At 39.4% G+C, this 13,224-nt stretch overlaps 1 protein-coding gene across 4 annotated transcripts in view; it reads right to left on the bottom strand.

The window, feature by feature from the left end:
- The window catches only part of MAPK14 (mitogen-activated protein kinase 14), a 75,125-nt gene that overhangs the window by 42,038 nt on the left and 19,863 nt on the right, over positions 1-13,224 (bottom strand). For all 4 annotated transcript variants that reach the window (XR_013555605.2, XM_078446855.2, XM_060615322.3 and 1 more), the window contains exons 2-3: positions 8,299-8,428; positions 1,076-1,134 (exon numbers count right to left, since the gene is read on the bottom strand). Coding sequence is in view for 3 of the 4 variants with exons in the window: in XM_078446855.2 (XP_078302981.1) it covers positions 1,076-1,134; positions 8,299-8,428 (189 nt within the window). In the remaining variant the exon portion in view is untranslated. The remainder of the gene's footprint in view (positions 1-1,075; positions 1,135-8,298; positions 8,429-13,224) is intronic.

The following is a 13,224-nucleotide window of genomic DNA, read 5'->3' as shown; positions in this document are numbered from 1 at the left end:
AAAAATAATCAGAACTCAACTTACACAACGTTCTATGTCAATTACATTTCAATAAAGCTGGAATTTAAGGTGTTACTTCTCTCTTACGGCATAGTGTATCTGTGAATTAGGGATGAGAGGGAGGTGTGCTAATTCAGATACTGGGAAAGCTACAGTAGATTGTTCCATGCACAAGAACACCTGCTGGAATCTATCTTGAACTCATACATGTGCAACCTGGGCATGTGAGGTCATTAATTCCCCATAGAGCAACCCTTGCCAATGGGGTCAGGGGCCAGGGGATAAATGTTCCCCATCTGAGGTACATTGAAACTGCTTCCTAGAAGATTCTGGCAGTTTTCAGCCCAACTGCCCACAGTAGTGACCTCCTAAATAAATAACCTTATAGCAGCTTTCTCTCCTGCTTCATTTTCCCAAGCCCCTACTACTGGTTTCTGAGAATCTCAGGGTCTGTTTTCCAGGGTGGGTCACAGGCTTGACACAACAGAGATGGTCACAACTGGGAGAATCAGCACAATTCATCAGCTTTCTCAACACGTGAGGTCCACCCCTTGTCCCAGGACAGAAATCCAGTTCTTCAAAGAAGAGTGTGCAAGTCTAGTATCATTTCCACACGCAAGTGGGACAAAAAAGAGAGAAGAACTTGTATAAAACCAGGTCCTGGTTTTTTGATGTAAATTTAATGATGCAAATTTAATGATGTAACGTGGAAAGGCGTCTCTTTAAGAACTGGGACAGTCAATGTGAGAACAAAAGTCATAGTCAAAACTCCCTATACTCCTTTCCATGGAACTCTGCAAGGACTCACTACTGAATCTTCACAATGTGCCTTAAAATGATGAAGATACTACTATGTAGGTGACCCTTGAACAAAGCAGGAGTTTGGGCACCGACCCCTCCCATGCAGATTTACACCACACATAATATACCATCTCTGTGTTCATCCCCATCCCCTAGAAGAGCTGGATGACAGGAATAAAGAATCTTTTGAAGTCTGTTTACTGCTAAACAGGAATAGAAATAGACTGCCATTCATCATCTAGCTAAGGAAGGCAAATGCAAAAGGTTCACTCACACATCATTGAATTCCTCCAGAGACCTTGCAGGTGTAAAAACATCCAACAGACCAATCACCTATGAGAAAACAGAAAAATCAGACAGTAAATAAATATAGAACCATAGTACCCATCAAGCTTAGTCATTTTAATAGGAACGAATTTCAAATCCTACCATCTCAGTTCAACAACACCACGACATCATACATTTAACTACAACTTATTTTTTACCCATATTATGGTTTTGATTTTTACTTGTTAACATCATTTCCCGTAACATATTTTACCACTAAAAACTTCATCTCTTTAGAATTTGCTCACATTTAGCCACTTGTAAATAAGAAGCAAAAAGATTTAGGGCTCTTGACTCACATATGCACTAATAGACTAATGATTAACAAGCAGAAAAAGGTCAGACTTCTAGAACTATTGTTACAATATCATGTTTCTTTTTTTTAATGTTCATTTACTTATTTATTTTGAGAGAGAGAGAGAGAGAGAGAGAGAGAGCGAGTATGCATGCAAGTGGGGGAGGGGCAGAGAAAGAGGAAGAGAATCACAAAGGTTCTGCACTATCAGCACAGAGCCCAACACGGTGCTCAATCTCACAAACCATGAGATCATAACCCAAGCAGAGATCAAGAGTAGGACACTTAACCAACTAAGCCACACAGGTGCCCCAGCATCATGTATCTTTTTTAATTTTTTTTTTTTTCAACGTTTTTTATTTATTTTTGGGACAGAGAGAGACAGAGCATGAACGGGGGAGGGGCAGAGAGAGAGGGAGACACAGAATTGGAAACAGGCTCCAGGCTCCGAGCCGTCAGCCCAGAGCCTGACGCGGGGCTCGAACTCACGGACCGCGAGATCGTGACCTGGCTGAAGTCGGACGCTTAACCGACTGCGCCACCCAGGCGCCCCAACATCATGTATCTTTTTTAAACGTATTATCATTCCATGAAAATTTTCCAGATGTAGTCTTCAAGACTGATATTTTTGAGCTCCAAAATATTCTCTTAGTATATAATCTTGGTATTATTCTTACAATAGTCTTAAAATTCAGATACTTTTCTTAATCATCATCAGGTATTTGGATCAGAAAATTTAAAGCTTTTTTCAAAAGGCTATCTTTATGCAAGGATAAAGAGAAAACTACTTAATACTCAGTAATCCATGGTCTTTGCAGTTTTTCTGGTCGTGGAGTTATATTGATCAATCCATTTATACCACCACCATCCCCCAACCACCATCAGTTACTTCTAAAACAAGAGTTAAGAATATTTGGAAATGATCCCGAGAAACTTAACAGGAACCCACAGGGGAGGGGAAGGGAAAAAAAAAAAAAGAGAGAGGTTAGAGGGGGAGAGAGCCAAAGCATAAGAGACTCTTAAAAAATGAGAACCAACTGAGGGCTATGTGGGGTGGGAGGGAGGGGAGGGTGGGTGATGGGTATTGAAGAGGGCATCTTTTGGGATGACCACTGGGTGTTGTATGGAAACCAATTTGACAATAAATTTCATATATTAAAAAAAAAAAGAATATCTGGAAATGAAACAAATGAAAGCCAAATGGCCTTCATGAAAATTGACCCATGACAGTGGCCTCATTAGCATCTTGCTCTAACCAACCAAGCTAAACAAACAGCTCTGAAAGTAAAATACACCAATGCTCAAAACCTTATCATGAAAAAGTACACTTTTAATTGGAATGTTACTCCACTCATTCAACTATCAGGCTTTTAAAAGCAATTTCAATTATATTTCAATTATATAGCCTGAACCCAAAAGGGAAAGGCCTTGGAAGTCAAGGAGAATAGCTTTCCAAAACTTTCCATCTTATTCCAAAGGAAAGGTACCTGTAAGATCATTACCCAGACAACTGTATACAAGAAAACCAAAACTGGGATGTCTGGGTGGCTCAGATGATTACATGTCAAACTCGATTTCGGCTCAGGTCATGACCTTGCAGTTTGTGAGATCGAGCCCCACATTGGCTCCTTGTTGACAGCACAGAGCCTGCTTGGGATTCTCTCTCTCCCCCTCTCTCTGCCCCTTCCTGCTCATGCTTTCTCTCTTTCTCAAAATAAACTTAAAAAAAAAAAAGGAAAACCAAAATTCTTTATAACTGTACTACCCATTATAACTATCATTAACATTTTGAGATATTTCCTTTGATTTTTCTGATATATGTAAAATAAGTTGGAGTTATATTCTGCATACAGTTTTATATCCTGCCTTGTCACTATATAATGACTATTCTCATATCCTCAAATATTTTTCATGCTCTACCATTTGTATATACCGTTAATTAACCAATTTCCTATCTTTGGACATTTAAGGAACACTGCAAGTGTGCATGTACATGTGTATGTAATATATATTTTGCACATCCTGTATTTCCTTCCAGAAAATAAATTTCAACAAATAGAATTACAGCATCAAAGGATACTGATATATTTAAAGATCTTAGTATTGTCAAATTGTTCTACATAAAGCTGAGGTCAATTTACATTCCCACCAATAGTGTATCTGTGACCTTATAACAGCTCTGAATCGTGCTTTAAATTTAAGTCAAATCATTTTCTTTTACCTTCTCCATCTAAACCATAACTGTTTTTCTTGAGTCTGATATACTCCTGGCTTAAGATCTTTGGTCTTTTGATTACTCTGCCCATCCCCACTTGTACTTTAGTTAACTGAGATCTAGAAGTCGATTTTGTTCAACTGTTCCAATATTTTTTAATCATTGATTCTTATTATGTGAGATGTTCCATCTCCCCAATACGACAGGAAAAGTTTAAAACAATTTACATTGTTTTACATTATTTCAATTGTGATTGTGAAAATCCTCAAATTAAAGTAAAATTAAAACACTAGATGTCAATTTACATAGGATTTTTCATGTAAGAGTTACCTTAAAGATAGTAAAACAATGTGAGTCCAAAATATTTTCAAATAAAGCTCCAACTTCAATTTGAAAACACAACAAGCATTTTGGAATCAAACAGCTGTAAGTCTGAACTCCACAGTCAGTTTGTGATTTCCTGGATCCATGAACTTATGTCTTTTTCATTCCAGTAACCCCAGCACTTGGAATACTGTCTGGCACACAGCACCTCAAGTAATATTTGTTAAATAAATGAAAGAAAGGAATCCTCTCTGAGCCTCATTTTCCTCATATGAAAGAGAGGGGGATGCGTATTTTTATCACATTGCGAGGAAGATTAAGGAGACAGTGTAACTGAAGGTGCCTAGCACAAAGGACTGACCCTCTGTGGATTACCAAATTAAGTGGTGATCACAGTCCTTAGAGTTTATAAAGAATTACAAAATACAAATCACAGAAACAATCTGAAGCAGCTACTTCCAGTAACGAAATCTGAGATACAAAGCTAATCTAAATTATTCAAATGACTAAGAAGCATGCCTGCAAGAAGCACAATAAACTGATTTGGAAAAAATAACAGCACAAGCATGTCAGTAAACAGTCTATCAAATTTTAATTTCTTTAAAAGGACACATCTTATGAGATTAAAACTACCCATGTTACATCAAAGTATCTTTAATTTTTTGTGGGCTTTTACATTAATTACATTACATTAATTGTATTTATGGAGTACTCACGAAAAGGAAAATACTATAAAACGAGTTTCCCAGCATTAAACTGGGGAACTTGGGGGAACATTCCATAATCTATTCACTTCTCAATTCTTATTTTGCTAAATGTTTGTTTGTTCATTGACTTTGAGAGAGAGAGAGCACGAGTGGGGTAGAGGCAGAGAGAGGATCCCAAGCAGGCTCCATGCTCAGCACGGAGCCCAACAAGGAGCTCTATCCCACACCATGAGATCATGATCTGAGCCAAAATCAACAGTTGGATGCTGAACCAACTGAGCCACCCAGGTGCCCCTATTTCCCATTTCTTGAATGGAAATTTCCTTTTAATTCAAGTTGTATTTTAGCCTGTTTCTTTACTCCTGCTTTCAGACACCCAAAAGTAACCCAGGAATCAATTATTTAGAAAAGACATTTACAATACAAATAATCAGCAAATGTCCCTGATGACTGTCGTACAATGGTCAAAAACTGATAGACAGAAGTGATACATTTTTCCCAAATTGGCACACACTCAAGAGAAAACCCACTTTAACTCAGAAACCAACAATATTTAATATCTTTAACACAAGTGCACCAAAACAATGACCGGATCTACCACGGTAAGGTAGATCCCAAATAAAAATTTTTAAAGGATTCCTTGAATAGTTTTAAATTTCAAAATGCACAGATCTCCAGGCCCTTAACTCCAGGCAATCTTTACAGTACCTACCCAGAAGGCAAAAAGATGCAGCTGGCAAGATGCTCCCCTTTCATGTTTCCTTAGAGCAGGTGTTAATGAGATCAAGGTCGCAAGTTCAATCAGGAATGCACCAGGTAACTTTGTTCAAAGAATAACTCTTATAGGCACAGAGGATATTCTCCCTAGCTCATTCCCCTTTACCCATCTGGTAAATGTGTGTCTGTCATTCGTTATCACTAATAAAAGAAATAAACTCAAGATGACATATTGATTCTGAGTCCAGCATTTTTGGGGAAAAGATCACATGTGCATTTGGCACCTAGAAATTACATTTGTTACCAATACTTAATATTGTCAAGAGTTTTAAGCTGCTACTGTTTTTGGAGGCCTGGTGTTTTTGGAGGTACCGTGGCCCAAAAGAGTCATTTACTTATTCATTTTACAGATTTTATTTTTAAGTGATATCTACACCCAATGTGGGGCTCAAATTCACAACCCGGAGATCAAGAGTCACATGCTCTACTGACTGGGTCAGGGAGGCAACCCCCAAAAAAGTCATTTAAGAAAAAGAAAGAGGAAGAGAAAGAGGAAGATGAAGGAGAGGAACTCCTCTTAAAATCCTCGATTAAACTTACTTGGAAGCCTTGGCTCTTCCCTGGGTAAAACTACTTTTACACTGTCAGTTCCTAAGGGTTTGTAGAATAGGCTGAAGTTCAGGAATTTTTCTACATGGAGTCAAAGTCTGTTAGCCCCTTCCCATTCCTCCTTCAAATACTTGCCAACAGAAGAGAGAACTCTGAAACGTTCACCCATGTGCCTTCTTTTGTTCAAAACCAAATCACCAATACGTAAGTACAGGTGTGCTACATTCATACCGCTAAAACCTAAACATGTTACCATAAAAAGACCAACTGTTATTAAGCAAGCTGCTTATACAACACCTTGTGTAGATTAAAATCCTAATACTATCAGTCCTCTTTTTTAAAAGATTCTTTTAGCCTCTCCTAAATTAGAACAATTATATCCCATCACTGTGGCCTTTTCGTTTCTACAGAGTGACCCAAATGTAACCAGCCTAATATCATATAAGACACATTTTGAAGTGTCTCATCACAGAAAACTAAAGCACAAAAAACTAAATAAGGTTGTTTCTTATGACCAGTAGAAAAGCCAAGGCATGGATTCAGATAACCCAAAAGAATCCCTGCCCTAAACATTGGCTTAAATGGTCTATGAAGCGAGGCAGAACAATAAAGTATGGCGCTGGTAATCTAAACCAGATGTTCGTAAATGAGCGCTGGCAGCATCGGTGGGATCCCAAGGCCTCCTGAAAGTGCTTTGGGGTTCCATAAATGTTTGGCTTGTATTCCATTTTCAAAGTATTCTTTATTTAAAAGCTATGATAATGTCTTTGTCACATTTATTAACGTGTAATGAAAAACAGCATACACACTCAACTGTGTTAAAAACCAAATGTAAACACATCGGTTAAGCTGCCAGGCCACCTTGATTTTATGCAGACCCTGGAAGAGAGCTTCTCCTGCTGGCTTTTTCCATGTATATCAACTTCTTGTAAACATGTCACTGATTAGGAAGGCTGCAGCTCTGCACGGAACTCTTTAAAAACTCAGGTTTGCACATGGATGCTTATGCACACTATACCCAGGAATACAGGTTATCTGTGGAGAACAACTTGCTCAATAGGATGCAATTAAAGCAAAATATGAAAATAAATAAGAAGCTACAGCTATAATTACAAGAGCATCCATAATCCAATTCCAAATTTAAGTCTCAATGCTCCCAATGTAGAAGAAATTTGTACCTTGGGAAGCAAATGTATGTTAATAAAGGATCACATCTCTGTAATTTTTTTCTTACCATGGGAAAAAAAATCAATTATTAAGACAGAAAAGGTCTGAATAGCCAAGTAATAAATTTACAGATTTTGAATTTTTTTCTACACAGTAACAATCCATAGGGTCAAATGATTCTAAAATCTCTATCGCCACTGTTTCTACAATGCTACAAATTTTACAGATCCTTTCATACACAATCACATAAGTTCTTTTAAACTTGATTTTGAAATTTAGGAAAGTATCTTCAATCGTTTTTTTCTCTTTCAGCTAACATTGCAATTGCATCCCTTTATTTACTGTATTAGGGTTTTTACGTTTATTTATTTATTTTCAAAAAGAGAGAGTGTGTGTATGTGTGTGCACTCGTGCCAGTGAGCAGAGTGGGGGTGGGGCAGAGAGAGAGGAAGAGAACCCCAAGCAGGCTCTGTGCTGTCACAAGCAGGCAAGCACAGAGCCCTACTCGGGGCTCAATCTCACGGAACATGAGATCATGACCTGAGCTGAAATCAAGAGTCGGATGCTCAACCGACAGAGCCACCCAAACGCCCCCACGGTATTAGGATTTTCTAGGATTTTAGGATTTTTTGCAGTATGGCATTGCTTTCAAGTTCCCAAACTGGCAGAAAAGAAAAAGTTATATTTAACTTAAACAATGTCTTTGTCACATTTATTAAAATGTCTGAATTTGGAAAATCTGTCTTGAAAAAGATTAAAAAGGAAAATTATAATATTAAATTATCCATAAAATAACAGCCACCTTTGAAAGGACATTCAGTGAGCCTAACACATGCTGCCTCAAACTTCCCCACTGAAATAATCCATAATAACATAAAATAGCCTTGGACTCCCATATTTGGACACTACAGCCTGAAGTAAATGTAGTAAAGAATGCAAATTTGTTTAATATTTTCTCTCAAAAATCCTTTCATTAAAAAAAGTCTGTTCAATGCAGTGGCCACTACACCCCAGTACGAGAGGCACGGTCCACAGCGTGATGCGTTCTAATGTACACCCATTTGCAGCAATTAAAACACAACTTTTTCCAGTTTATTCAACAGCAGCATTTATTCTTCCTTGAATGAATAACTTACATTTTCATGTTTCATATGTTTAAGTAACCGCAGTTCTCTGTAGGTCCTTTTGGCATGAATGATGGACTGAAACGGTCTGGAGAGCTTCTTCACTGCCACACGTAACCCAGTTTTTGTGTCAAAGGCAGCACTAAGGGAAAAAAAAACAGGAAGAATTCATCATTAAATGTGCTTTAAATATTGCAAAATCAGTATTTATAAGGCTTTTCCATTTTCAGATTAAATGGGTCTACACAAAGATACATAAAAAGTATAAAGGATAAACATAAAAACTAAAACAACCTATAATCCCACTATCCAAAGTAATCTGTTATTTTTGGTGTTTCCTTCTCATCTTTTTTTTGATGCATCTAAATCAGGGATCAGAAAATTTTTTCTATGAAGGACCAGATAGTAAATATTTTAGACTCTGGGAGGCTTAGGGTCTTTGTCACAACTCCTCAACAACTCTGTGGTCATAGAAAGCAGCTAGACAATAAATTTAAAAATGGATGTAGTTGTGTCCCAATTAACACGAAAATAAGCAGCCACTTCATCTACATGAGCCAGTAGACTGATATATAAAGAGCTGGACTCTGTCTTCTCTGATGTAGCCTTCACTGTCACCTTGCCACCAAATACTGCCTGACCAGAGAGGAGGGCTTGGGATGCTTTCAGGGCAATGAGTTGGCACAACAATTTCCTGAGCATCTACAAAGTATCTGCCACTTTTTAGAAGCTTAGATGTAGTAAGGAACAGGTCAACAAATCTCAGCCCTCAGGGGATGGGGGGAGGGAAGAGCAGGATAATAAAAATAATTTCAAATAGTGATGAATGTTAGGACTAAATAAAACAGAATGGGACAAATGAAGACAGCCAGTGGGGTTTTGCTACTTTAGCTAGAATGTCTGAGGAAGTACATTTGAGCTGAGACGACTGAATGATGAGAAAGCAATAGCCATATAAAGGTATAGGGAAAAAGAATTTCAAACAGAAAAAAACAACAACAGTATTATTAATATTTATGGAGTCTTTATCACATACCAGAAACTATTCTAGGCCCTTTACATTAATTTTTAAAATTAAAATAAAAATAATTTTTAATCCCTAACACCCCTACAAAGTGAATGCTATTATCATTCCCCCAGTCAGAAATTCGGAAACTGAAGCACGGAGAGATTAAGAACTTGACCATGATCACAAAGCTAGAAAGTGGCAGGAGCAGGGAATCTGGATCCACAGCTCATGCTATTAACCACTTTGCCATGCTGCCTCTCAGAAGAGCTAGTGCAAACAAAGGAAAAAAGAAACAGTGGTAGAAAAAATATGGCGTGCTGGAGGGCATAAAGATGGCCTGTGTAGGTGGGACACAAGGAGCAAGGGGAGAGTAGAAAAGAATGAGGTCAGAGGCATGGGCAGAGGCTAGATCATGTAGGACAACTACAGCAAGAATCCTGATGTATATTTTAATTATTTTTAGAGACTGGGCTAATCCAATCATGCCGCATCCTCCTGTTTATCTCAGCCTCTAATGGGCATCCAAGACTTTGGGATCATCTACCATGACCAAACTCTTTCCCATGTGACTCTGTACTTGTTCCAGAAGTTCCCCTCCCTTCACTCCCAAATCCTTACACTATGTCCTTACTCTTCAACTCCCAATTTGTTATCAACTCCTGTAAATCTTCAACCTCTTTTCTGAGCCTTCCCTCCAACTCTTTGATTTAATTGAAACTAGGCTCTACCTTGAAGACACTACTTGTCTTACAGCCCTGCCCTTAGCGGGCACATCCCAGTACCTCAAAGCTAGCAGGTGGGGCAGATGTCCTCCTTGCCAACCATGCCTACTTCCAGCCTCTAATTCTCCATTAGTTCCATTCTCCCTGCTGCTATAATCCACTGACCTGGAATTTTCCATTATTTACCAAAAAGTTAGTTCCTATCTCAAAGTCCCTCTCCACCCTCAACATCTGTCATCATTCTTGGCAACTTCAACATCCAGGTGGAAGGCACATCCAACATCCTGGCCTCTCAGTTTCCTGACCTCTCCAGGAAACTCCACCTCGTCCAGCCACCTCCATGGTCACACCCTGGACCTCTGTCTCCACCAAAAGCTGCCCTGCCTACACAATTTTGAATGCCAGCACCCATTTTCCATCACAAACCTTCTTTGCCTTTCAGTTTACTTCTAGTTTAATTGTATCCTGACTACAACAATTTGTGGACCTCATCATCATTGCCTGATTCGACCCTTCAAGCCCTCTCCCATCTTCATTTTCCTTCTCGCCTGGCTTAGATTACATGTTCCCTTGTGTGTTTGCCTCTCTCTCCCATACTCACCTGGATAAAGTCCGACTTTGGGTGATCTCAACTATTTTTATTTCCCTTGTCTGAATCCAAGAACAAATTGTGGTTGAAGAAAAAAAAAATGGACAATCATACAGACTGGTTTCATTCTTAATTTCTGGCCTTACCCGCAAATAAGGCTCTCAAAACTGCCACTTTTTTTTTTTAAGAATTTTTTTTTTAAGTTTACTCATTTATTTTGAGAGAAAGAACATGAGCAGGGAAGGGGCGGAGAAAGAGGGAGAGAGAGAAAGGAAGAGAGAGAACCCCTAGTAGGCTCTGCACTGTCAGTGCAGAATGCAACACGGGGCTTGAACTCATGAACCGTGAGATCATGACCTGAGCTGAAACCAAGAGCTGGACACTCAACCGAGCCACCCAAGTGCCCTAAAACTGCCATTTTTTTTTCCCTAGGAAGTCCATTTTCTTACTCAAAGTCATCATTTTACACTGTCACTCTCTTCAAACCTCCAATTCACTCTCTTCCCTCAAAGTTGTCCTTGGCTTCATTGGGAAAATAGAAACCATCAGAGGGAAGCTCCATCTGCCTCCTGGGTAAGTCTACAAAACCACCTGCAGTTGGACCTATCTTCTCTGCTTTGTCTCTTGCTCTAAGAACACATGTCCTTTCTTACAAAAATCCAAGATGGCTCTCACTTTGGAGCCATCTCCCTCCTCCTTTCAAGTTCTTTACTCCTTCATTCCTTTTCTCTCTCCATTCTGAGTTTCTGCCTATCTTTTGGATCATTCTCATCAACATAAATATGCTCTAGGTATTTCCCACCCTCAACAAACAAACAAAAACTTAACCTTGAAAGTTCCCCCAAGGGTTAATGTTAATGTTCTCCAAGGGTTCTCAAAGTATGGTTCCTAGACCAGTAGCATTCGTGTCACCTGGGAACTTATAAGAAATGCACATTCTCAGGTGTCACCCTAGACCTACTGAATTGGAAACCCTGAAGTGGGTCCGGCAATCTGTATTTTATGAAGCCCGCCACAAAACTCTAACCCACAGTGAAGTCTTTACCTCTGCCATTCCACAGACCAGCAACACTGGCATTATGTGGGAGCTCTTTAGAAATGCAGACTCTCAGGCCTTAAAGTAGAATCTACATTTTGACAAGATCTCCAGGTAATTCATGTGTATCTTAAGGTGTGAGTCATTTCCTTGGCTCCCATTCTTTCCTCAACCCATTACACTGAAACCGTTCTTCTCGGGTCATTAATGACCTGTTACCAAATCCAACTGCCACTTTTCTGGATTAGAAATTGACATGGTTAACACTTCCCCTTTCTCTAAACACTCTCCATTCTGGAGTCCGTATCAGCACATTCTACTGGTTTTCTGTGACCTCTATGGCAGCTCCCTCTCTGTCCTCATTGCATGTGGTTCCTCTACTTGAACTCTCTGTTAGTTCCTCAGGGCATGGCACTAGGCCCTCTTCTCTCTCCTACATTATCTCTGGATAATCTCATCTATGTCCAAGACTTAAATGCCATCTTATATTGAAAACTCCCAAGTCTCTCACTGAAATCCCTTCTCTGAGCCTGACTGCCTTCCTAACATCTCCATATGAAAAACACATAAGCACCTTAAAGCTTAGCAAGTTCAAAACACCTATAATTATTCCTCTCCTTGTCTCTTATATTTCAATAAATGGACTTTCATCCAATTGCTCAAGTCAGACATCTGAGTATCACTTGTTTTCTCCCTTTCCTCCAGCTCCAGCCTCCTGGTCCCCATCCAAACCTATCAGCAAGTCTTGTAGTTTCCCATCTCCAAAATACATCTCTAATTCAACTTCTCTTCATTGCACTGCTAACATACTAGTCCAAATCATCCTCGTCACCAGCCTGCCGCCTTCTGCTGGTCTCCCTACCTCCTGTTTTGTGACATTCTTTTTCTTTTTTTTTTTCTTTTTTTTTTTTAACATTTATTTATTTTTGAGACAGAGAGAGACAGAGCATGAATGGGGGAGGGTCAGAGAGAGGGAGACACAGAATCTGAAACAGGCTTCAGGCTCTGAGCTGTCAGCACAGAGACTGACACGGGGCTTGAACTCACGGACCGAGAGATCATGACCTGAGCCGAAGTCGGCCGCTTAACCGACTGAGCCACCCAGGTGCCCCTGTTTTGTTACATTCTAATATACTCACCACAAGCATCCAATTCAATCTTTTAAAAATATAAATTAGATGACACTACCTACTGCTTCAAATCCTTCAAGAAATTTCCTTGGTACATAAAATAAAATGCAAGTTTCCTATCATAGCCTACAAGGCTCAGATGACCTGACCACCAATGACCACTCTAACCTGCTCCTGCATGACTCTCTCCTTTCCCCCACCACTATGTTTTGAACATGCTGGCTCCTTTTAGTTCCTTAAACTCTTCAGACAGGCTGTTTCTGGTTCCTGAGCTGCTCTTCTCTCCCACCTCCACTCTACCCTACAGCCGAATCCTTCTTCTTCAAGCATTGGTTTAAATAGCCATCCCCCTCAGAGATGTATCAACAGGTCTGTTATTCTCTGTCACAACACCCTCCTTCTTGTTTCCTTCCTTATCCTACAAAAAGGGAGGGGGTGTTCTCTTCTCTCCC

The sequence above is a fragment of the Panthera onca genome, chromosome B2 (assembly GCF_046562875.1).
Source record: "Panthera onca isolate mPanOnc1 chromosome B2, mPanOnc1 haplotype 2, whole genome shotgun sequence".
NCBI lineage: Eukaryota > Metazoa > Chordata > Mammalia > Carnivora > Felidae > Panthera > Panthera onca.
The sequence above is the reverse complement of the archived record's forward strand: the minus strand, read 5'-3'. Positions and strand labels throughout refer to the sequence as shown.